The 26,314-nt window shown below is 39.8% G+C and overlaps 1 protein-coding gene across 2 annotated transcripts; it reads right to left on the reverse strand.

Moving 5' to 3' along the window:
- Positions 1–1,592: 1,592 nt before the first annotated feature.
- pik3cd (phosphatidylinositol-4,5-bisphosphate 3-kinase, catalytic subunit delta) lies at positions 1,593–25,702 on the reverse strand. 2 transcript variants are annotated; one of them, XM_081608945.1, is made up of 23 exons: positions 25,424–25,702; positions 24,408–24,582; positions 23,506–23,734; positions 22,087–22,319; positions 21,595–21,771; positions 17,863–18,018; positions 15,826–15,912; positions 14,679–14,900; positions 12,367–12,463; positions 11,900–12,030; positions 11,273–11,323; positions 10,999–11,166; positions 9,998–10,119; positions 9,773–9,916; positions 9,595–9,694; positions 9,341–9,507; positions 9,031–9,140; positions 8,013–8,091; positions 7,750–7,917; positions 5,212–5,335; positions 4,591–4,736; positions 4,387–4,519; positions 1,593–3,613 (listed from the first exon to the last, which is right to left on the reverse strand). In XM_081608945.1, the coding sequence occupies exons 2-23, from the start codon at positions 24,546–24,548 to the stop codon at positions 3,476–3,478; spliced, it is 3,123 nt and encodes a 1,040-aa protein (XP_081465071.1). In that variant the 5' UTR covers positions 24,549–24,582; positions 25,424–25,702; the 3' UTR covers positions 1,593–3,475. The 2 variants fall into 2 exon arrangements, with proteins under 2 accessions (XP_081465071.1, XP_008411579.1); XM_008413357.3 differs by having other exon boundaries at positions 15,826–15,915; positions 25,424–25,701.
- Between the last annotated feature and the right edge of the window lie 612 nt (positions 25,703–26,314).

The following is a 26,314-nucleotide window of genomic DNA, read 5'->3' on the forward strand; positions in this document are numbered from 1 at the left end:
TTTGTTTATGGTTTTTATACCTTCATTTCTTTTATTTAAACAGAGGTAGGGAGTAACTAGCTACATTTACTCAAGTGGACATGTGGTTATTTTATAGTTATGTAATTTATTTGTATTATTTTTGTTTTAGTTTTTAAAATAATAGAATTTGCACAAAACTATATTTTTTGTCTAACTCATGACATAATTATTTTTTAAATACAAAGTTAGTACTAGCTTTTTTTTTATTCCAAATATTGTTTTACTCTTACTTGAGTAATTTCTTGGATGACTGCTTTTTACTTTTATTTCAGTAAAAATGTGTTAAAGCAATGCTGCTCTTACTTGAGTACAATTTTTGGGTTAATTCAAAAGATTCTTCAACAATGTAGGGTACCATTAGCTTATTTAAACTTTCTTTTAACATTGACCTTACACCAAACAGATATGCTTTTTTTCGACATGAAAAATACAAGATATACTTAGCAAAGGAGAAAAAAGTTTTAAAAAATTAGAGCTTCAAATGATTAGCTTAATGAACAGGTTGTGTTATGACATGTTTAATAAGCCTACAACAGATGCAGCACAGAGAAAACCAAGTGAGGATGCATAATAAAATGTTCTGTTAATCTAAGTATTGCAGTCTAAATAGAGGAGTAGACAATTTACTCTGCTGAGGAAGGAAAGAAAATAAGATGCAGATGTTCATAAACCATCACAAGAGCACAAAGCACTGCACAGTAAACACACACAGCTAACCTGCTCCGCTCTTATCACTCACCCACCCCAGATGACTTGCACTTGACTCTTGCTGTCAACAAGCAACAACAAAATGGAGCTCGAAGCTGTTAAACAAAAGCTAGGAATGGGAGAAGTTACATGGCTTAGTCAAATTATGGACTAAAAACGAAAGCAGAAAATCTTCATTAAAATAGTATGTTGGGCAACGATTGTGCTAGACTTTTTCCATTATCATTCGTTATCAAAAAAGTCTAATAATCTATATCCACCTGTCCATTTTTTAAATGATAGACATATTCAATTGCATTTAATTTTCATCTGGTTTAAAAAATATTCCAACAAGCTAAATAGAGAATTTACGGTACGTCTCATCAGACAACAGGCAGACAAATATAATGAATATATTCAACTTTTTATGTGCAGTTTTGAAATCAGGGAACATTTTTCAAAGTGAAGTGACCAGAAGTTGTCAAGACTCTCTGAACTAGGCGTTAAAAAAGCTGACCAAGACAGAGGGAGTAGTGGTGTCCAGATACGGATAAGAACTCAGGTTGTAAAATCTAGAAAGTCGGGTCCTTTCACATTTCATTGCAAGTTCAAAATCATCTCTTTGAAATGTGAGCTCTCAACAGATTTGAACAGGAGGACATTGCTTGAAAATACAAAATAATTCTAAAAAAGAAAAAACAGAGATGAAGGACTTTAAAATAAATATCGACTCAGCGAGGAAACATCCAGGCTGCAAATAAATTCCTCCTGAAAGCCTCGGTGGTTGCAGACTTTTTTTATTCTGAATTAAATTTCACTCATAAACTGCAAGTGTGGCAAATGTTTATAAAAGGAGTGCAAAAAAAAAAAAGGCGACATCAAACTTATGTTTTTACGATAATTTATTTGCTTTAGCTGCACAACTGACAATCTGGCATGGACCTTAAAGGAGCTTCTAACAATTTAAAAATGACAACCAGCATAAAAGGCAACAGCATCACACTTAATTAGCCAAAGGAGCGACTGATTTCCCCCAGTGTTGCTTAAAGAAGCAGTATTTAGTGAGGCCCCTTTTAAAGGACAGAAATGATAAGTATCGTCAACTCGGTGCTGTTAGATCTACAGCTACACTTGCTCTTCTTCTCGTCATCATTGCACAGAGACTCATATAATAAGAAGAGACTGTTTAACAATATATATTCTTAAAAAGGCAAGCAGTCCTTTCAGGACATACAGTGGAGTATGCAGCATGTAAAATAATAATAAAAAAACCCCCATCTGGAAATAAAATCAAACAGTACACAGCCCCACTTAAGCTGACAAAAAGCACTTTGTGCTGCAGTTAAATTATGACAGTGATTGACCTTAAAAGCATGAAATATTTTCATGTTACCTGGCACATTTGACAAGAACGTCAATGGAAGTGCAAAACTTAAATATCACAACACACACAAACACAGTGAACACTCTTAGAGAGTCCGCATTGTCCACACTGACCTCTGACATTAACAGTGTGACCAAAATCACAGTATGAGAAGCACATCCACAAGTAAATGTTTTTTTTGTTTATTTGTTCCAACCGATTGTCTCAAGAAGCAACTCTCAGCATTTTTCTCTTTCTTCACAAGATATCTTTGCTTTAGAGCATCTCGAGTTTTCTTCCTCCCAACTGCCAGTGGCATGCGTCTTTAAAAGTTAAGGCATTTCAAAGAAAATCCATAAGTTTTACACAAAGCACACTTTCAGGTTGGTTCGTTAGCATCAACACTCGAGACAGTTGCTTTGTTTTGCAGAAGAAGAAAAAAAATGAGGTAAACAAATGAGTCTGACTGTGTTTCTCTCTACAAAGCAACTCTTATGCTTAATACCCGACAGATTGTGAAATTTAGAGTTGTACGTAGGCAGATGCGAGGTTAGCCTGTTTCCCGTATTTGTGCAAAGCAACATGTTGCTTCCTCCTGCATCGCACACAAACTTAAGATAATCTTGTCTTTTCTTTTATTAAAAAAAAAAACAAACAAAACATTAACAATGGCATTAAAAGCTTTAATGCAAAAATGACTCTAAGGCTAGATTCTGGACAAAGCCTAGTCCTCTGGTGCGTTCATGAAAACAGAAATGAGAAACTTTGGCCTCACATTAAATGTGCACAAGGCTTTTAACGTATACTGGCACTCAGTAAAGCTTCAAGGCCAATGACACGATGACGGTAAATTAATTTAAAATAAACATCATGAATTTACAAGTTCTCTACACCAATCTAATTAAATAAAGCACAGTATAAAAATACACAACACTGTCGGAGAGAGGCAGTTCAAGACAATATGTGACGGAGCAGTTGCCATCCGGTGCGTTGCCGTCTAAAGTCATCCCACAGGCTGTCTGCAGCTCGCTCTCTGCTGAGTAATGCAGTTGCCGAGATGAACTTCCTGTTTCGGTGATGCACTTTGCAGGAGCAGATGCTTTTCAAGTACCAATTTCCACTAAATCCAATATACATTTATGGTTTTGGTTGGGTAAGACGGTTCATTCTGTAGATGGAAGAAAGATAACAGGAGCAGATGTCCTTGACTTTGAAAAGGCCTGTGTTGAAATGACTGCTGGATGCCTCTGTTTAGTTGTTTCTCAGCCGCTGGCATGTAAACATTTGCTGCTGTCTGTGTTTGAATGCCATGTGTCAAAATACATTTAGATCTCTCATTTGTTTTTTTCTGTCTATAAGTTAAAAGTTATCATTTTTGGCAGGTTTCACCGGTGTGGTGTTCTTTCACGGCCTGTTGTCTTTGGCCAAGGAGTGCATCATCCAGTTGACTTTCGTCTTCCAGCTCTCCCGCAAAGCTTCGTTGAACTTCACTTTGAAATTCTTCAGCGCTTCGTCCTCCGATTTGCCCAGAGCTAAAGAATCCTGTTGAAAACGAGACACAAATGGAAACATGATTCTCATCGTCACTAAAACCACTGTAGCTAAAAGGCACACAAGTCGGATTTTTCTTTTTCCAGGATACCACTATTTAAAAACAGAAAAAAATCACCCTTTTTTAAAAGACGTTAGAATTTTACATCTCAGTTTGTTTTTGTGGTGGAAGTGGCAGTATTCAAGGTGTTCAAAGACAGGAGACGCAGAAGACTTGCAGGAAAGGTTCTGACATTAGGAGTCGAGAATTACTCTTGTGCACCTCTGGACAGGACTTAATTTGTTTTAAGGGTGTTATTTCAAGAAGGTCCTTTACATAATAACTATCTTGTCTGTTTTTGGATTGCTATGTGTAGCAATTTAAACTTTTTGGTAAAACCATGTAATGGGAAAAACAAAGTTTAAAAAATTGCAACTTTGACCACAACTTTTTGAAAAAGGTGCCATACAATCTGTAAGTGTCAGCTGCAACAATCACAAAAAAACATCGCAACATCCTGAAGGGAATGCTTAGTCCTATAGCAGGAAAATAATCTGACATTGAAAGTGATAGAACGTTCATCAAAGAAATAATGTGTTTAACATAATCATGTTATTGATATTCATTACAGTCGTTTTAGAATAAATGTCACAGAAAACTTAAAAAAAAAAAAAAATCACTCTTTTTTGCAGCAAACACTCCAGATATGATGTAGTGCTTTTGATGACGGTAATCACAATCCTAACCATATACAGACTCATGCAAAATGATCTGAATTTAGTACCTTTAAATACTGGATATCTTTGGAGGAGGAGAGCTCGGGCAGCCCCGCTGCCTTCATCATGGCGAAGAGGTTGACAAACAGCGTCCCGTTTCGACACAGGATCTTGTAGGCCTTCTCGCAGTATTCCCTGAACCTGACAAAGCAGACAATTGTCTTAAGTAATTAAACAAAGCCCCTTGCTAAATGCATTACACGCTATAGTACCTTTCAAACTTCTCACTGTTGTTCGTCCTGCCTTGCTGGATCACATGGACAAAGTCGTACGTCAGGATAAAAGGCACACGCTCCCTGTTGATCCCGAGTTTCCGCTTGAAGTTTCCCAGGAAGTGTCCGAAATCAATGTGAAACAGCTAAATATGAAAGATTATTGTCTCTGTTAGAAAGATTGGCAATGCATAGAATTTGTTGAATATTTCACTTTGCAGGTCCACGTTGTTTAACTAGACTTTTCACTGTACGTATAACGTTTAAGGCCTGCACATACTCCAAGAGAACAGACATTATTATCTCTCCCATGAATGCAAGAGAAAAAAAAAGGCATTCTGCCACTCTGCAGGTCAGGTTTGGACGTTTTCAAAGCCATCTGAACAACTGCTGCGTTATTACTACGGAATTTGAAGTGTGCGTAACTACCAGTCTGAAATATGCTGCAGTGCTTCAGTGAAGAAACGTTTCTAGTGAAGTCTGACACAAACTTTGATCGGTCTTTATGAAACCCTCTGCTCTTGGAGAACATGTGCAGGCCTGTGATCAGGCCCATAATATTCAGACTAAATAACTCAACAGAAAAATAATACTGATTTATGTGAGTGTGTTAAACCTGACCTGTCCAGTTTCCCTGATCATGATGTTGTCATTGTGGCGATCACCAATCCCCAGCACGTAAGTAGCTACACAGTAGCCAGCACAGGAGAGAGTGAACTCCTCTATCGCTTGATCGAGTTTGTCTCTGGAGAAACATGAAGTCAGAGAAGAAAAGAAAGACAGCATAAATGGGTTCTATTTGTGCAGCACATTCCTACTTTTCCAGTTTTTCCTGCTGTTGCACACAATACGTAAAGTATTCACAGATCCTGTGGCAGCTTAATGATCGACCGTCACATTCTTTCAGCTTTGGCGAGAATGGACTCCGCTGTGTTAAGCTCTTGCTAATTTCCCCTACTCTTCTTCGGTCTCTGCAGCGTTTAAGATAATCACCTTTCTGTTCTGTCGTGTGGTCAGCTGCGCCTGTGCTGCCGAGTGACGTACAAAGCCTGTTTTCATTTCGTCCAACAGTCCCGTTTCTTCAAGGAGCTTTTAGAGAATGCGAGACCTTCAGATGGTTTGGCACCAAATAAAAATCTACTCTCGTTTATTGTTTAAGGAGCTGCCGGTGCACTTCGTCCCGTCCTGCTGCAGCGTTGAAACGCAGCTCGGAAAAACAGCAGGATGAATGGGAATCCACCTACTGTATGCACTGCAGCTTTTGGCTCAAACTTCAGTGACGCAAAGGTTATAAATTAAATACTCCAGTCACACAAATAACTTTGAGAGGCAGGAAACAGAAAGGCCTCTTTGAGTATCTCAAAGGCCAAAAGCCATATTTAAAGAATGGCCTCTTTAAGTGGCAGCTGGTTAGTGCAAGTAAAGATGAATATTTCACAGAGGGCTATAAGAACTAAAAGGTTCGTTTGAATCGTTTGTTTTTTTTGGTGCAGAGATGCATCTAAATCTCGAAAAGACTGGAATAGGACACCACCATGCTACAGAGAGTAAAAGAGAAGCCCATATGGACTATATGACTAACATATTTACGTTGAGGAGGAAATATATTATGGATTATATTAGGTTTGAGTTTGGTTCATTTCTTTGTTCACCATCTGCTTAGATCCCGAAAAAGATGAAGGCTGTGGGAAAAACTCTTAATTAAATTTTAATGATGATTAGGATAAAACTTCAATTGAGGACACTTGGAAACCAAATAGGTCCCTGCAAAAAAAAAAAAAAAAGTAATAAAAAAAATATATATATATATTTATGGAGTGCAGAATTGTTTGCAGCAATACACAACAACATGGTAGAGAAGTGAAAGTTCTGCTGCCAACTAGTGGTTGAATATGTAGTTTGGTGAGAGAAAACAAATTTGCAGATGGAAAAGTCACATGTATAAACTTGTGTGATGGTTTACTTAAAGTATTTCAAACATTTGAATTGCCATAAATGGGTACCTCTTAGGACAGAAGCCCTGGCATCTGAGATTATTGTAATATCTTTACTGATTAATGTGTTCTTTGATGTTTTTGTGATGAAGTTGCCTGAACTTCACTTTGTTCCATGAAAAGATGTTAGCAAATTGTTCTGGTCTCAGTAGGAAACCATTTGAAAAACACAGGTAACGTCTGACCAAGCCATTTCAGTTTATGATTTAACCCATCGTTATATATTATAGTAATCTAGTTTATATCAATGGCATTCCGATTTAAACCCATGCTGACCGTGAACAAGAAGCTGACAGTCACTGAGCAGAAACCAGCCTTTAGGAGCCATCTTTAGCAGGGAATGTACACAAATTCAGACCAGCTGTTTTAAATTATATTACAAAGCCAAAAATATCTACATATTCATTTCCATTGAGCGTAATAAGAAAAATCGCTGATGTAGCAACACGTCGTCTTCTAAAACGAACAAATTATTTGCAATCCTCCTCAACATTTTTTGAGATTTTAACTAAATTCTGGATCTGTTGCTAAAGCGCTGCAGCAAATTGTAGATTATTAACATGAATACGTGATAATGCCTATAAAATGCATTAGAGTTGATCTGACTAATGTTAATATTAATCCATAAAAAGTGTTAGAAAGTGCTTTTTACACATCCAGCAGTAAGGCTGTCACACCACGTGAGATTAGTGGTATTTTGTGCTAAAATAAAGTTATAACATAACACCACCTTATTAACATTTTTTAAACATAAAGTTTCTATTAGTCTTTTCATCTCAACTTATTAACAGACAAAATTGGAAACAATATCTTGTCTGCCTCTTTGAGATTTGAATAATTTTCCGGAGGCGAACACATTACATCTCACGCAGAGAGACGGCAGGAGCTACTTTCACATTCACAACTGGGACGGGCCTGATGACGAAGCTGTCCTGGGCGCACTGGGGAGGCCCCTGTGTGGAACTGGGGCCGTTTGCTAGTAAAAAATCTGCATAAACAAACCCCACTGATCCTATGCGGCTTCTTAGAAGCTTAAAATAGTCCTTCGGCGCAAACATAATGCACATGATGCAGTTTTTGAAATAAAAGGCAATTGCGCCTTCCAGATGGAATGATAATGTATCTAGACGGTTTAATTCACATTGTTTCCGGCGACTTTACTCACCCCGGATTCTTGGACTTGAGCCAGTTGAGCAAGGCGTCCTTGTTGAAGGCAGCGGTGGCCGCGCTGTTGCTGCTGTTCCTCTGGATGTTGGCGATCGTGTCGGAGCTCTTCACGATCTCGATGAGCCCCGTTTTGTTCCCGGTGGATAGGCAGCCGTACGGGATCATCCTGACAGCGCGGGGGCGGGATCAGCAGGATTTAGTTTTAAAACGAGCTCCTCTCGTTTTCAAAGCATCAAGCAGAATGAGAAAAGCGGATCCCACCTGAGATCCAGGCCTTCTTTCTTCCACAGGTTCTCCATGAGCTGGATCATCTGCAGGGTTAACATGTCCTGGCGGAGATCTGGAAAAAAAAAAAACAAAGCAAGAAAATAAGTGAAAAAAAAAACAAAAAAAAAAAAAAAACAAAGATATTGTAAAATTTACCGAGTCAAAAAGTATTCATGCCCCTTCAACTGCGACACATTTTGCCATATTTCAAACAAATACATCAATGTATTTCTTTTTTATATAGCTATAATTATAAAGAATTCATGAACACACACTTTTAACAAAAAAAACAAACAAAAAACCCCCCCCAAAAAAAACCTGATGTGGCCTGCATTTGTATTTAACCCCCTTTATTCTGCTACCCCTAAATAAATTGAAAGGACAAAATATTTTCAGTAACGTCATTGGTAAATAGAGTCTGTAATTTAATTTCAGCATGAACAAAACTGTTTGCTTTGCGTTTATATTTAGCAGCTCTGAGTCAATACTTTGTCTAACCACTATCCGTACAAAGAAGTTATTTAGGATTCTGGTTTCATTCATATCAAGGATAAAAAAAATTTCACTTCCTCTTTGCAAAAGAAAAACCCCAGTCAAACTGGATGGAGAAATGCTTCGCAATATTAATGTTTTGCCTCGACTTTTGGAGTCTCAAACAGATTTACTTCCTTCCACAAACTCTGACCCGCTTCCTTGATCCAGCTGAAGTTTACTTCCCTGCAGCATGATGCTGCTACCACCACACGTTACCACGACAACTGTGCGTTCAGGATCATTTGTGATGTTAATTGAGTTCCACGTGTTATATTTTCCAAGTTGCAAGCTGGGAGATAAGGCCTTTCAAATCCAGAAAGGCGTCATCTCTTTTCTAAATGTATCTTTCATTTACAGTTTAGAGTCTAACTTTTTCTTTTTCACCTTTTGTTAAAATAAAATCACAGTTACCTTCTAAGTTAACAAAGGTCAAGTGTTTATGTCAGAGGGGGCGTTTTAGGATCGTCTCATTTCTCACCGTCTCCATTTTTGAAGATGATGCCGACCATGTCTGCTTGTTCCAGAGGGTTCTTGTACATCAGCCAGAGCGGCTTCATCTTTGAATCCATAAATCTGCACTTGTCAGCGCTGTGAAAATAAAAAGCTCATGTCTAAAAATACCTTTTAAAATATGCATTTCTACTGATAATTATGTATTTAACTTTCAGGGTTTTAGAGAGAGTAAATAAAGATGGAAGCATTTCTTAAGGTGAATTAACCTCAAGACTTTGGTAATTATTTTTCAGAGGGCATAAACCGTTGTGCGTATGTGTGTGTTTAATGCTGACCAGATTTCAAACAGGATGACGCTGGGGTTGAGCGGCGACAGCAGGTCCGACAGCGCCTCCAGGTACGACTCCTGCCTGATGCACAGCTTCAGGTCTTCCACTGTCATTTTCTGGGAGCCCGTCTTGACGATGTCGCTCAGGGCCTTCATTTTACCCAGAGCCTCATTCTGGGGGGGGGTGGCAGGTTGAGTTTTAGAACAGCAGATACGTTCACTGTGGGAGTCAAACGTCTGACACCACGAGCGGCGTGTTACCTGTTTGGATAAAAGCTTGATGTGGTGGATGTTTCCCCTGCAGTAAGCCTCCAGAATCAAGCCAAAACGTAAACTCACTGATGCCACGTGAATCTCCGATCTACAATAAACAACAAAAAATGTCAAGAAAAAAACAGATTTTTATAAAATACTATTATGAGATCAGACTATGTCTTACTTAAGATGCCAAAACAGAAAGTGTCCTATCCTCCGGTTGGACAGCGCCCTCTCCAGCAGGAAGGTGGTGAGGTCGCAGTCCAGGTAGGACTCGTACTTCAGGACCTGGACCAGCTGGATCAAGTACTGCAGCAGCTCATTGTCACTGTGGAAGAAAAAACTTTTTTTTTTAAATCAATATTCAAAAATAGAAATACTCATGGCTGTTTTCTGCTAGTGGCTGTACCTGAGCTTCTTGAGGCATCTGATAGTGAAGTACCGGACTGCTGGATCAGGAAAGCTGTAGTCCAACAGCTCCAAGGCTTGGATGGCAGGGAGTTCAGGCCAGCTTTTCAGTAAACTCACCATCTAACAAGCACAAGAAGACAATTTTTACTTTAATTACTGATAAGGCTGCCATTTTAGTAAGCTAGCTCCGCTGAACCCCTCCACTGACTAACAAATCTTTTTAATGCCATATCCAAAGTATGATCAAAGCCATGGTGTTAGGTATACTAACTGTCAAGTAATATCAGGATTTCCCCCAGTGTATTATAAGCCTGGTGGGCGACCAGGCTTTACTCGTGCCCCCACCAGGCTAAGCATTGCTTTTTTTTTTTTAAGGCTTTTTAAAATGTTTACATTTTTTAAGACTTTTATAGTTGGTATTCAGCTGTTAATTGTCCAATCTTTCAATATCATATAATTATTAAGTGATATATTCAAATTTTCTGTCAACTTTAAACATGTTTTTAACCCCAAAACACGACGGGTAACTGGATGAATGACTGGGGAAACCTTGAATATCATACGTTCAAAATATTATTTGAATATTTTATTTATTGGTACTCATGTTAAAACTACTGGAAGTGTGAAAAACAAGCCTGGACAAGGATCCGAGTTTATTTCGTCACCACATGCTCTGGGCTTATAAGGCTATAAAAAGTGTTCAAAGTGTTCAGGTAAAACCACAAAAAGTATGGCAGAGTGTAAAATTTGTATTTTTGAGCATCAAACACAAAATGAAACATAAAAAATATCTAATTTCTCTTCAAAATGGGAAAGACGAGAGAACATGTAACTTCAAGTAAGACAGAGTATGGAGTCTGGATAAGACCCTCACAAGTTGAAAGTAAAACAAAATAAAGAAAACAACCCATTTAAACTAATGTATGGTTTGGAATATGTGTAAGCTATACATGAGTTGAGTCAAAAAACAAAACAAAAAAAATCAAACTATCTCCACACCTGAACTACATCCTCACGCTTATTCCACTTAGTGATGAGAAGCAGCTTGGACAGGCACTCAGGAAAATAGTCGCGGACCTCGATTCGGAGCTTCCACAGGAGCTCTTTCTCATCCTCAAAAAACTCGGTGTAGTTTTTGTTGTCCATGATTTCTTTTAGTTTCAAGTACTACAAAAAGACAAAGAAGCAGCACACAAATCACTCAGCTTTGTTTCATTTTACTTTAACAGCGTTCAGGTTTTAGAAACGTTTTTTAAACGTTTTGTTGTTTTACCTCGTCTTTGGAGGGAAAATCAGTGTTGCCATTCATTTCTGGATCGATAGTCTGAAATGGGTTGGAGGCAGAGAAAAAAATCTATTTTAATAACCAGTTGGCACACATTTGTCTTTGTGGCGAAATAAAATGCTAAAAAGCAGAGATAATTAATATTTCTTTCATTACTGCAATAGTGCACAGTTCCAGAGAATATTTATGAAAAAGCCATCCTTTCCAAACAATCAAATCCAACCAAACAATATATTGTCTTTAAAAATATGTACATATTGTTCTTTTCTCAATATTGTACTTGATATAGAGTTAAATATCTGTACTTTGTGTCTGCACACCTTGAAAACTTGAAGTCAAATGAATTGCTTGTGCAAACAATGTGAGCCAAAATCACTGATTGTGATTCGTTATTTTGAGTACATTTATATAGTACAAAAAAAAATCGCTTCTTGAGAAATAATTAATTTAAACTTCAGAGAAGTCCAGCGGATCTGGTTACTTTGAAATTGTTATACTCTACTTCCTGTTTTTAGGGGGTGTAAACATGATGTGACATTTTGGAATAATAATAATAATAATAATAATAATAATAATAATAATAAGGCTGCCCATATACATTTAGGATAAAACAACCTTCTCAAGGGGCGGATAGTAGAGCGGATGAGGCCGGATGTTAGGGAAGCGAATGAGGAGCCCGGCGGCGCTGTCTACGTTGGGGTTCTTCTGGACCGTCCCCATCGGGTTCAGCAGGTCATTTTTGTCATCTGTGGTGACCAAAATTGTGCATTAAAACATTTTGCATTGGAGGTAAACATCGTTATAAGAAAAATGTTATCTGCGAATAACCCTGTAAGCTTTTACAGGATTCAGTCTGAACATAAAAACAGCATATAAACAAGTGAAAAACAAGAAGCGACTGCGTTTTAAATGCCACTGAATCACTGACAACGCAGAACGTGCGTGTAAATACGTTGGGTTTATTTTGCTTCGCTCCCCACTGTGGGCATTTCTGATGGCATCATAGAGGTCAGCGAAAGATGCTGTGATCATGTCAAGTGTTTTCAGAGATAGGGAAATGTTAAGACAGGAACAGGAAGTACCAGGTACAGATGGCCACATGGATAGGAGGAACTCCCCGGTCTTCAGCTGGTCCTTGTAGTCGAACACCATGGTGTTTACCCAGGCGATCGGACAGTCCTGGAGACACGCAGCCGTGGTTAGGTTTCAACGATAAACAAATAGTCACAGCATATAAGAAGAAATACAGCGAACTACCCAAAAAAAACTTTTTACTCATTCCAACTTTTTTCAAGTCATTCTGTTTTTTGACAGAACATCCTGATCTGATGGTGAAAATGTGCCTATCTTGTGCGCTTGAGCTCATGCACAATTTCGTCATGGATTAAAAGCCTTCTCTCATGGCGTTGCCTTCATTTTATTCAGGTTGTGCTAATTACACGTTATGGACACAAAACCTGTGTGGCTTTAGCAAAAAACATTCTCTGGTTGTCGTTTCTGTCATGATGGATAAAAGGAACTAAGAATTAACAACTTTCGTTACTTCATCATTTCTCCAAACAGCGCAAATATATCCCGAGTCGAGATGCGCGCAGATAAAAACAGAGGCACAAACAAGTCGAGCTAAAACAGCCCCACTTCCGCCTGCCGTCTGGCTGCAGGACTTCTCTTCCGGACATCAGAAAAGAGAAGTGGCTAAGAAAGCAGAAGTGGCTCCGATACCCTGAAAACACACCTGGGCAACTTGTACAGGGAGGCGCAGCCAGACATGCTGCCAGCAGCCGCTGCAGCGCTGTCATAACAAAAGATGCTCAGACCACAGCTGCAGAAAAAAGGGGAATTTGTTGTTCACCGAGTGGGTGTGGGGAAGCTTCTTTACCTTTCACACTGGTTTCACAGTCTAGTGCTGAAAACACCAGCTTGACAAATGGACAGAGGAGAAAATCGTTCGCTTTGTTAGAACTGGTTAGTCTCAGGGTGACTGGTTCGTGAAATAAGAAGACAGAGGTTTCTGTTCAGTTTTGTTTCATTGCACTGAAGTTGTTGATGACTATTTTCAGAGAGTGTGCTACATCTCTAACTAAACACCTCACTTTGTCCTTAAACAAATGAGACGGCACCGTGATGCTCTGTATGTGAGGGGATTTGAAATCATCCAAGTTTACGTTCTGATTCTCCGACTCATATTTTCTTTACATTGAATGTTTTGAGATTTGTAGAGACAGTGAGAGATTCATGTCCCTTTCAAATGATAAATATTAGGTCAATTTTTAGACCTTATCTAAATCTGTCATTCATCTAAATTTTATCAAAATGTTTTTCATGTTTCTATTTTATTTTATTTACATAATAACAATCTTGATGAAAAGCGCCGCATAACTTTGTCTCAATCATTTCTGGTCTTTAAATTCCATTTGCAACCATAAACTTTGCAGTTATTTTCCTTAGGCTATTCTGATCATTATGTTTGTAATTTGTACTAAGGGAATGAAATATTAGCAACTCCTTTCTATGCATTTCACAGAATCCTCAACACAGTAGAGGAATCCGTGGAAAAACGTAAAAATCAATGTCCCGCACACACTCTCCAACCAACCCAATTTTGCAAAATAAAATGGGCCAAAACACAAATACAATCTAGACTTTTCACATTTTTATTGGTTAAGACTTTTTACCAGATCATTTTCCTTCTACTTCACTACATTATGTTGGTCTGTCACATAAAATACCAATAAAACACAATGCGGTTTGTGGTTGTAATGTGACAAAATGTGACCAAATTTCAATGGGTTTAAAGAGTTAAGCAAGGCTCTTGTGTGTTATTTGATGTTCATGCTGTTTGTGGACCTAAAGGAGTATGCTGGGAAGGTTTCCCTTGACTCAAATATGAAATACTTGGATTAGATTTAAAATGACTGCATCCAAATTACAAACAGTTAAACCTTTCTGACTCAAATGACTCAGAAATCAGAATCAGCCAGTAACTCGCATCTTTATTTGAGTCTAATGTTTGCAACAACAACAAAAGAAAGGGTTCCACAGTGGGAACGACTTGCTTGGTGCTTCTATAGGCTTTCGCAGCGTAAGCTCCAATGTCTGGCAATGAATAAAAAGTCCAGCTTTGAGTGTGTGAGTGTCAACTGTGAGTATGTATTTAGAATTCCTTCCTTCCTTGGACTAATGTGCAGATAAAAGAGCAAAAGCGGATGAGACGCTAACCGCAGCCTTGCCACTGAACACACTTGCACAACCAGACGCAGCAGCAGAACACACCCACAGAGCACACACAGACAATACACACCAAAACACAAGCAGCAGAGCGTTTGTACCTGCCAACTCATTTACACCCGTCAGCCTGAGCTGCTAAATCCCAAACCCCCGACGGGCCGCTCACCGCTTTCTTGTTCTTCTTCTTTGTGCCGCGGGGTTTCTTGGTCTTCTCGATGACGGCGTAGAGCGCGAAGCACAGGCGGCTCATGCGCGGCAGGTCGGACACGTTTATGTCGAACTCCAGCCTCTGGTCCCACAGCGGCTCGGAACACACCGTGACCTCCGAGCTCGTCATCATCTTGCACAGGAGCTCGCTGCCGTGGAAGAGGCCGGCCTGCACCACGAGCTGCATTGGAGCAAAAAAAAACACGCAAACGCACATTTACACATTTGTGGGGGTGATTAGAACAAGGCCGCCAGCTGCGGTTTGGATGCTGCAGCGCGTAGCTGTTTGCGTGAGGATGATTGTTTTTGGAAGATTCACAGAATTGGCGATAGATGATTCAGAGCTTCCTGTGTCACTCGAGTTATGAGTCAAAGGGTCGACGCGCTCAATGTAAACAGGTTGCTGTGACTCTCAGGGTTGGTCCAGGATGCATGACAAAAAGCGCAGAGTTACAATTGAACACTGCGCAAACAAAATGTTCATCCTAAATTAGGAAAATCTTAATCTATATTTCGTAATTGTTAAAGTCTCTGTATGCCAGTGGCTGGATCGACCCAAAGGAAGGCAACATGGCAACTTTGGCATGAGTCACGAAGTTCACACTCGTGACAATAAAACGCCTAGGTAGTTACGCACTTTGTCATGGAGTGGAAACACAAAACACAAACGAAAGAGGAGGATATTTTTTGCAGATCAGGCCGACACGCGAAGGGTAACAAGACGTGTGCGACGAACAGCCATAAAAAGAAGCGCATCTGAGAGCAAGAGAAGGGGGAAGAGCACGAAGCCCGCCTTTTTTCTTAGAATTTAGGCCTCAGAGTGAGACATAAAAAGCCAGATAGGCCCTCCCCACTTCCTGTTTTGAAGTTTTAACCAACCGACTTGATGAATTATGGGAAACGTGCGGTTTGGACATGTGACCCACCTCCACCCCCCCATAAGGCCCCCATCGGCGTACCCCTCTCTCTTCCCCCACCCCCTCTTCTGTCATTTGCATGTCAACCTGACAGTTCCTACAACTGAAGTTGAGATAATGGTAAACAAGCGAATGCCACATTTCATTGAGCAGCAAAGTGAGAGAAAACCTCCACGAAACCACACCGACCTTCATTCCCTCGTCTGCATTGACTCTGCTCCCCTGAACGAGGTGAATGTAGAAGGGCTCGTTTATGGACCAGAGGGAGGAGGTGTTCTGCTGCAGGAGAGAGAAAGAAAGAGAAAGAGGAGGAAAGATTATTCTCTCTCTCTCTTTTTTTTTTTCTTTTTACCTAAAAATAAATTTGCATTCTCTGCCTTCAGTGTAATCTAAGCGGTGAAGCTCTTGGTGCAGTTTCCTGTTTGGCAACACGTTCAAAGTGCACAACAAACTTACTCTTTCAAAAGTAGGCAAACAAAACGCCACTGCAGCTTTAAGCTGTCAAAAAAAAAAAAGAACAAGAATTTCTCTACAAACGGTAGCCTAAGTTAATTTCTTCTGGTTTGAATAACGGTTGGATTCCTTTATATTTAATTGCAGCAAGTGAAAGTAAGCTATCTACGTCATTTGCTAAGGTGAAAGGCTACTAAAACTGTGTTGCATGTACCTCTGGATGGCTTTAGAGATGGTGATTTGAGTGCAAGACTAAAACTCAAATTGGACTTGAATTGCAAAAATAAAAACATTCAGACTTGACCTAGACTCGTGCCCTGAAGACATGAGACTTGAGTTTGACTCCTAGTTTAAGACTCAAATATTATTGACATGTATAAAGAAAAAAAGGAAGGAACTAAGTCAGCTATAGATCCCTCTGATAGGTGGTGCACCGCGGCGTATGTTTTACTCTGAAAGAATGCGCTTGATTATTAGTCAGTGGCTAGGCCTGTCACGATAAGAAATTTTGCAGGGCCATAAATTGTTCCAGAAGTTATCGCGATAAACGATAATATTGTTGTTGACCATTTTTGAGTTAAAAAAAAAAGTTAATGGCAAAAATAATAATGCAAGAACACATTCTCAAAGGTCAGAACCAGATAAACGATAAATCATACCAATGGAAATTATTGAGTTTGTTTGAACTTATAATGCGATTAATTGATCTGTTGATTACTGTGACAGGCTATCAGTGGAGTTTGTGAATTATGGGAAGTTAACGGCTCATAACAGTCATAATGACGACCACATGAATGGTTCTCCAAAGGAGTGACTTTGGATAATTTCATAACAAAATACCCTTAAACGTAACTTTCTACATTGTCTTGTTTCTGTCTGACATCAAACTAAAAACACTTCCAGTTCTGTTCATTCAGATGTTCAAAACTTATTTAATTACCACACAGGAACTCAAAATTTGACTCTAAAGAGGGAATATAAATATTCCATATTACATTTGATAAAATGTTCAATATAATATGAAGGAGACTTCAGCAGATTAAAGTCAATGATAAATTGACAAGCTACAACTGTTAAGTATTCAAAATCGAAAGATAATTAACAAGGTTAATTATCACAGTATAATAATTAGAGTCCTTAAACTATGATGAACTAGGGTTAAAGAATTGATGACTCTGACTTTGGGCAAAAAAGACTGAATCAGAAAAAAATGACTCGTGAACATCTTTGATACAAACACACAAGCTAATATCACATTTCTCTGCTTTTTCACTTTCACACTCGTTTCCTAAATGAATCAGTTCAGTGTGCGCAGCAGACTTACTGAGACATGTTGACAGAAATCAAACAGCCTATACTATTTACTGCAACTGTCACTAAGAATTATGTGCAAAGCAGCCATGTTGGATTTTTGGGCAAGGTTGGTGCAAAACCTTGAAAGGATTAGATGTTCTGTTCATTCCTACCGAGTTCAAACCTGAAATTTTCAACCTCCGGGTAGCCTTCAGTGAATAAAATTGTTAAGATTTTGGCATTTTTATCTGTTCCTTAAATTTTAGTGAAAGCAAACATCCATTTTTATTCAATAAACAAACTGGGAAAGTCTAAGCCCTGCTCAACCTGTGGATATCTTTGTATTTATTGAGACAGCTCCGTCTGGTCTGATCCGCGTCATTTTGCAGTGCAGTTGTAAGCATGCTAAAGTTCACAGGCTGGTGGAGGATTAACTGGAAACAGAGAGCGCTGCTGGGTTAATGGGCGACGACTCCTTACCTTCTTCAGGGGCAGAGGAGGTGGTCTGGACAGGGAGCGAGTCTTGTACATCTGGCTGCACACTCTGCCCTGAGCTTCCTGGTATTTGCTGATGGTACACTGGCGCACCATGGTAAGCTGGGGGTTCTGACCATTCCTCATACAGGAGAAAATGTACTGGGGAGAAAACAAAAGAGGACATTTATCTTTTTTTTTTTTTTTTTGTTTACCGGTAGAGCAATCAGTCAGCTCAGCAGCCACAGATATTTCCCAGCGTCCTGATGGCACTGGTTAAACTCCTGAAGGCTGTTCATTTACTGTAAGTTAATGCAGTGAAAATCTCATTATGTCTGGATGGAAGCAGTTCCTCTCTGCAGCACTGCTGGACAGATATGAGTCACTCCAATAGGTAGCTGGGGTTTCAAAATCAACAGGGGAGCCTCCTGCCACCAAAAGTCTCGACTCAACCCGCCTCTGATGCGACAGCCACCCCGACTTTGCGTCGGACCACCAGCACGGGTCCAGACTAACGTACAGACGTGTGAATAAACACGCTTTCAGCTGCTGCAGTTTTTCCTTAAGCTCAAACTGCAGACTTGAAATGAAACCAACTGACTATGAAGATTTTCGCTTCTTGTCACAACTGTCTGCATAAGTGTATCTTATTTTATTTTTTTGTTGTTTTTTTAAGCGACACAGCTTAAAATTTGCTACAGATGTGTATATTTGCTATGAATCCCTGTAGAAGAAGGATATAAATGATGGGGGGTTACTGGCAGCTCTGCAAGACATTTCTTCATGGAGAGAGAGAGAGAGAGAGAGAGAGAGAGAGAAAGAACCTGTTGGAGGAATTACTGTGACATCTGTGCTAAGCGCCTCTCTGCAGCAGGTCCAGAAGGCTCGAGAGCGTAGGAACAAATACAGCAAACTATAAAAATATCTGATTCGGTCTGAATGAAACTACATTTTGGGAAACGTTACTTCAGAAAGACAAAACTCAACAATATTTGAGCCCAGAACAAAACTGATTTCTTCATTTGTACACCTAGCATCCGTGTGAAGAATACTGGCAGTAACTTTCACTGTTGCATGAAAGTGAGAAAAATGTATCTTTAAAATATCTATACTATTTTGGATATTTATTTACATACAGCATTCATAGTTTAATAAACACTTAATTTTTCAACACATTCCTGCAGAGCAAAAATGTTTTGTTAACGTCACTTTAAGGATCCCCTTCACCAAAAAGCAGTCCGCTCTAATTGATCTGTGGATTTATTGATAAAAGGTTTATTGAAAAAAGAAGAACAAATATCAAACAAACAAAAAAACTGCTATTTATTTGTTGTCAGAAAAGCCATCATACACCAAAATGAAAGACTAAAGGAAACTAAAGATTAGCCAGAAATTGAAATTAGTCAATTTTCTGGCTAAAGATTAGCCAGAAATTGAAATTAGTCAATTCTCTGTTTATTGTTTAGTCAGAGACTTAACGATACATTTTTCCCCTAATTATTGAATATCTTCTATAAAAAAAAAATTTAAAAAAAGGAGTTCCGGGTTATGAACAATAAATTGACTTTTTGAGTTCAATAAAATAAGGTAAAGGTCAAGCACACATGTAAAATTGTCCAGGACAATAAATTGTCCCAGAAGTTATCGCGATAAACAATAATGTTGTTGCTTTGAGACCATTTTCAAGGAATATACAATGGTAATGGCATAATAATGCAAGAACGCATTGTCAAAGATCAATAAACTTTAAATTCCAATGAAGATTTAACTCTGGAACTGGAAGACATTTTAAATATCCACAATAATAATCAAAACGACAAATAAAATGATTTATGAAGTCTCTGTAAACAAAATAATCCTTCAAAAAAGGAGGCTAGTTGAACCCAAAGCACCAGACTGGAGACTTTTGACATCCAGTTTTTGGTAGAAAGAAAGAAAGAAACGAGAAAAATGGAAAATTACTGAGTTTGTTTTAACTTATCATGCTTTTAAATTTACTGCTTATTGTGACAGGCCTGGTGCCTTCCCCAAGGAGACACTGACAAGGAGACACCATTCAAGGACACCCTGCGAATTATCCTGAAATTCTCAGGATCATTTTGAATACTTTTTTTTCCAAAGTATTCAAAACTCCTAGCTCTAACCCTGCAGCACGTTTTTGCTCATTTTTGTGTCACAGTCCCCAGGAAAAAATTATTTTTTATAAAATCAGTTGCAATGCGCAAAAGCAAATCTACAAGCTGACGCAGGGAGTTGGGTTTTCTGAAATGCTTGGGATTACAAGAAAGCAGGACAAAAAAACAAACCCCATGATGGGGAAACACCACCTGTTGTCTGTGCTTGGCAGGTCAGATGTGAATTGTATGCCATCAGTTTTGGACACTGAATAGTATCACATAAAATTTGGAGAATATTTTCCGGTTAAGGAGAGGGAGCTGCAGGAGCTGCAGCAGCAGTGGAGTGGGTGACGTTTCATCCTCATTCAGCTATCCGACTGCAACACCATTTAGAGATCAACATAGTATCGCAGCGCTGATAAAAATCGCTTCTCTCTTACTGGTAAATTCTCAAGTGAAAGCTGATTAATGGAAAATGATAGCTGAAAAATCTAAAAATAAGCTCCTTAAGATAACGTAGTTCCTTGCAAAAAATGATAACGGAAAGCTTTGAGAAGTTGAAACGAAGCTTCAGCCAAGCTGAGCAAACGGCAGAGGATGGTCTTTAAGTATTAAAAACATTGTTAAGAAATATAATTTGGGGTTTTGTGACATGAAACAGAAAAGGACGAGATCGGGGAGACAGACGACATAATGTTTGGTGCAGGTGATAAAAAGCATGAACAGTTATGAATGATAAGGCTTAAAACTGGAGACAAACCAATCAGGTGTGTTTTCTTGGTCAATACCGATAATAGGTTTTATTTTGAGGACTGACCTGTTAAATCAGATCTTTTTTCTAAGGATTATAAAACAGAAAAGAGAAAAAATGTGCAGCAGCTTTTAACAGAAGCATTAGCTTTGAATTTAGCAGAAAATCAACATATGGAGTATCAAGTATTTATCAATAACAGTATTTATTTCATTTAATTTTGAATGAAACAGCTCTCAATATAGCAGTACATGCTGTTAATTTGTGTGTGTACAGATTAAAAACAGTGAGTGTTTTTAGTTTTCTACACATTTAATGAACAGAAAACAGAAAGTGGCAATGAGGGAAAAAAAAGTCCAATTCCCACCGGTGGCCGATCGATCGGTGCATCTCTATTCAAGTCCTCACGTTATATAAACACAAACTGAAACACGAAATAAAAATGACTTTTATCAGCGTGCAGTCGTACGTCTGACTGCGCGCTCAAGGTCGAGGCCGACATCTCTTTACAGAGCTGGAACATTTTGAAAACAAAATGGTGTTTTTATTCAGTTTAGATTTCTTTCTGCGAAAGCCTTGGTGCAAAAAAAACAAAAACAAAACAACTTTGTTAAGTTCCCTTTGAAGTAAAAAAAAATAAAAATGATTCACGCACGAGATAAAATCCACATTTCCAGACTAAAGCCATCGTGTGTTACTCTCGTCTCTGGAAAGCTTAAAGGGGCCGATCATGACATCAGCACTTTTGCGACTTTCAATTTGTCATAAACTACGTGTTTATGTAGATTCATATGTAAATGTGTTGGGTTGGATGCAGTTTTAGCTCGACACTGAATGTAAGCAACATTGGCCAGGTGTGTTTTTCCTCACCTTGAACTGGCACAGCGGGTGTTGCCCGTAGATGAACTCCCATCTCCCGTTGACCTGCAGGGTGTAGTCCTCGGGTTCCTGTCGAACCGAGCGGAAGACGGTGGCCTTCTTTTTCAGAGCGCTCTTCATCAGAGCCACAGGGAGATCCTGGGAGTCCTGCTGCAGCATGAAGCTTTCCTGCATAAGCCAAACGTAAAAAAAAAAAAAAAAGACAAATTTTAGGTTGTACTTTTAAAGTAAGTAGTCGTCGAGCTTGTTTTTTTTGTTGTTTTTTTTAGATGTTTAGAAGGCTGGGTTGATGCAGTGGGTGGGGGATTTCCAAATTTTCTTAATGCTGCTTAAAAAAAAAAAAAAAAAAGAAATCAACCCCCACATTAAATCTACTCAAGTCGGAACCGATGTTTTTCCAATGAAAGCGACAGCGCTCTTTGTGAGATCAACAAGCGTTTGCCAAGTTGACTCATAACCCAGTAAAACAGCAGGACGACTCACGTCGCTCGACTCAAACTTGACGTTGACGAAGAGCTTTTTGCCGTGCTTTGATTTGGAGCTCCCGCCGGTCGCCAGGGAGCAGCACGGCTCAAGCTCGCACGGGAAGCTGTACTCCATCCACCGTTGCCACGGCAAATTCTGTCGCTCCAGGGACTTCTCCTCACAAAACGTTCGCATCTTGGCTCGGAACTCGTCCACCTCGTGATTCTTCTGGGCTTCGAACTCGTGCAGACCTGGCGGTTTGTAAAGGAAAACGCTTTAGATGTGCGACGCCGGTAAACACAACAACGAATCTCTCTAGTGGAAATCAAGCTTCGCTTTTTTGCAAAAGTGATGGAAAAAAACAATCGAAAGACCCTGTCTGAGGGAGATGCATTCATTTTGTATATATATATCTTATTAAGAGCATCTAATGCTGAATTCCTGCTTTATGCAAGAAATTTGTTAATTTTTTGGGGGAAAAAAAAGCTGAAAAAAAATTCTGCTAACCACTGCTTTAGTTTATTCATACATGTCTGATAAAGCACTTTCTGAGGTTCTTATTTAACCTATTTGACAAAGAAACAAGCAGAAGAGAACGATAATTCTGTTTTTCTTCCCAAATGCATCAATGTGTGCAACATTGAAGGCTATGAAGGGACAGATGAACAATAAAAGGAACATGATCACATACAGCGGTTGTAGAGAACTATCTGTGCCATCATGTTAACGTGATTCAAACATTCAGAAGTGATAATAAATAGACAAAATCTGCAACTTTTGGAGCAGCCATATTGGATACTGCTCTGCAACTTTCCAGAGATGCAAATCTTTCAGTGTCTAGCAATTCGATTACAGTTTTTATGGTCAATTCGGAAATTATTTTTGATTCAGAAACCTTTTTTATTTTTTTTATTTTTTTACAACATTTATTTAAAGTAATTCTCTAGTGTTCCATACAGTATCAAATCCCATCAGTTTATATTTGAACATAAATAGATTTGTGCATAAAATTTTGTGAGCGTTAGCTAAGCTTAGCTGGCTTTTTCTTAAACAAAAGAAAAATATTAAAGAATTATTCTAAATATATTTCTACAAAAACAATTAAGCAGATTAAAAATCGATTTTCGAGCATTTTTGAATCCATTCAGAAATCCCAGGACTAGGAATTGCGACTCTCTAGAGGTTCTCTACAACCTTTGGCGTTCCAACTCAGACATCAGAGGATATTCTTGCTCCATTTCAAACCGAAATGGAGACTCAGAAAATCTGACTTCCACGTTACAAAGAGAATGCACCATTGTGTTAAATGACTGGAGTTTTCCAGTTCAGGTAATACATTGGCCTCTCATAACCTCAGAGCAGGTCATGCCAGTGGCAAAGTGGCTCCAACAGAGCCGTGGCGGCGTGTGTGTGGGAGACGGGCGCAGCTCAGCTCACCTTTGCCGATGAGCAGGCTGATCTGGGCGTTGGTGAGCTTCTCGCTGCGGTCCCCCTCCCTCGCCACCAGCCTCAAAACACACATGAAAGGCCGCACGTCGCTGATCCTCCTCGACTCTTCCTCCAGCTCCTCCCGCTCTGCCGTCTGGTTGATGCAGGTGAAGACGTACAGGTCTGGATCACCCAGTCCACAGAACAGGGCCTCGCGACTGGCATTTTTCCAAACCATCTGACACACGTGCAAAAACAAAAAACAAAAAAACAAACAATACTCAGACCTCTCTGTTGCAGAAACCAGCACAGAAACACTTGGGGAAATCTGCTCATCACATCCGAGAGCTATTCCAATAAAAATAACTCTGGATGACCGGGAAGGGATTTCATCTTTCAATAATCTTCCCCGAGGCCTCAGAGAGAGAATCATTACCCAACGTGGCTGAATGAAGCAGCGTTGGGTGGCAGAACTGTTGGCACACTCACACTTCGCAGCAGATCTGGCCGTGTTCGCTCTGGGAAGCATTTCTGCAGCTCCCTCTCGAATCGCTGGATGAGAACCAGCGAGTGCTGCTAGAGCCGCGGCTCATTCATTTATTTATTTTTTTTATTAGTTTAATGTTTGAACCACATCTTAAGCCAGCCAATTACTTTAAAAGGATGCATTGTGAGTGACAACAAACGGCTCTAGTTGCGTCTGTGCGGTCATCTGAGCCACAGAGCATATCTGCAGTCAATCGATTAAAGCCCGCTAACGATACTGGGGCATCTTATGATCCATGAACAATGTGGGATATAACAAAGCAAAAAGAAAAAAGAAAAAAAAGAAAAGAGAAACAGAAAACACAAATATTGAACCAAGAGAAGGTGAACCGCAGAAGGTGAAAGTACGCAGTGAGGAGACGTACTTTTTTGATGTTTCTGATGGTGTCGGTTCGAGACACGGGGAATTTCAGGAAGATCCCGGTGGGCAGCAGGAAGTCCATGTAGATCTCCCGGTCTCCGTCCTGCTCCCACTCCTCCTGCGTCCCATACTTCCCCGGGGGCATGGTGATGGCCTCTCATTTACTGTCAGCTCCCCTGCTGCTGGCCGGAAAACACAAGCCAGTCAGAGGAAGTGGCGGCCAAGCTCAACATGATAGGGCCACGATTAACATATGAGCACTAAGCAAAACCATCCCAGCTCATCTGATGGAGGACGAAGGGGAGGCGGGGGGGGGGGATTGTGTAGTTCCAAGTGTAAAGCCAATGAATGACATGAAATATGACAGCAAAGTGGGTCTCTGCTTAGTCTCATCAGCTTTCTTCCACAATAACAGATTTTTGGCGACTATCATACATTTTTCTGTGCATGCTTCTCTCAACTGGATGCCATTGGCCTTGATTTTTTATGTTTTTTTTTGTTTTTTTTTAAATAACTGCCTTTCCACAGACAGAAATACTCAAAGGACAAATAAAGTCAGGACAAACAACACGTAAACTTTAGTTCAACTGAGCTAAACCATAAAGTGCAGACAGTTTTGAAAGCTGCTTCTGCTTCCCACAAACCCCCCAGAGCAGTTTGACGGTTTGCCTTGAACTCAAACTACCATGTTTGATTTTACTAAGAGGAAACGTGCGCTGAGAGCCGCTCTCTCTCTTTCTCTCTCTCTCTCTCTCTCTCTTTCTCTTTCCCTCCGTCTCCGCAGAACAGAGCTGGCTTACAACAAAAACGCGTCTCGCTTCAATCTATGATTCGGTATTAGAATATTTACTGCGCTGCTGCTGGGAAATATTCAATAAAAAACGCGAAAGAGGGGGTTGAAAGAGAGAGAGAGAGAGAGAGATGAGAGGGAAAAAAGCCGATATTGAAACGTTCGGCAACTCGGGTCTAGTTGACGTGATGGCGAAAAGCTTTGCCAACCTGTTGGCGCACATTACTTGCCTGTCAGCGCCACAGCCCGGTCATCTCCTCATGGTCTCACCGCGGCGAACATGGAAGCTGGAGCATCCCGACGAATCTGCCCGCTGCTCGGAAATCCACCTGCTCGGGCCGGGCTGCGGGCGTCCTGCGCGGCTCCAGCAGCTCCTGCGAGGCGGCGGCGGTAAAGTGTCTCCCTGCCTCGACGCGACGCGCTGTCATTCATGCGGTGACGCTGCTGCGCGGCGGGGCCAAGGGACCGTCCGCAAAGAGACGCTGCAGAAACGCCTCCTCCTCCTCCTCCTCCTCCTCCTCCTCCTCAGAGGTTACGCTGTAAGATAAGCTCGGTTAGTTTAGCATCAGTAAACATGTAGTTAAAGGAAGCTGTAGAACCAGTTTTTTTTTTTTTTTCTTTTCTGAAAGTTGATTAAAATACAGGGGGCTTCTCTAGAAAGTTTTGTGAACGGGGACACAACAAATTAGAATGACTAAAACTCACATTTTAGTCATTCTAATTTGATTTGTTATAAAGAAACCTAAAATGTGGGTCCGATTTTTTTATTCTTTTTTTTTTTTTTAAATCTTAATCTTCCTTTGGGTTCCTGTCACATAGCGCTGAGTTAAAGCTGCAGTATGGCACTCCTTTGGAAAAAATATTTAACTAAATTTAATTACATTTTTTAAATATTTGCTAAAACTGTCACTATGTCTTGACAGTATAATATGAGACAAACAATTAGTGAAAAAACAAAATCAAGCCCCTCTGCTTACTCCTTGCAATCCAGCTGCCATTTTCAGAAATTCACTGCTTGTCAGAAACAACCAATCAGAGGCAGTAGGAGGGCCTCAGTGCTGTCAATCATCCTCGTTCCACCATGTCTCTTCCTCTCTGCTACATTAGAGAGAAAGAGGGTT

This window comes from Poecilia reticulata, chromosome 7 (genome assembly GCF_904066995.2).
Source record: "Poecilia reticulata chromosome 7, P_reticulata-male-v2, whole genome shotgun sequence".
Lineage (NCBI taxonomy): Eukaryota > Metazoa > Chordata > Actinopteri > Cyprinodontiformes > Poeciliidae > Poecilia > Poecilia reticulata.

Coding starts and splice junctions, on each gene's coding strand:
- pik3cd (XM_008413357.3), bottom strand. CDS start 24,548: ATGCCCCCGGGGAAGTATGGGACGCAGGAGGAGTGGGAGCAGGACGGA. Junction 12,464..14,678: donor AGAAGAAGAACAAGAAAGCG/GTGAGCGGCCCG, acceptor GCGTGTCTCCAG/GACTGTCCGATCGCCTGGGT. Junction 3,614..4,386: donor AAGATATCCAGTATTTAAAG/GTACTAAATTCA, acceptor CGTTTTCAACAG/GATTCTTTAGCTCTGGGCAA.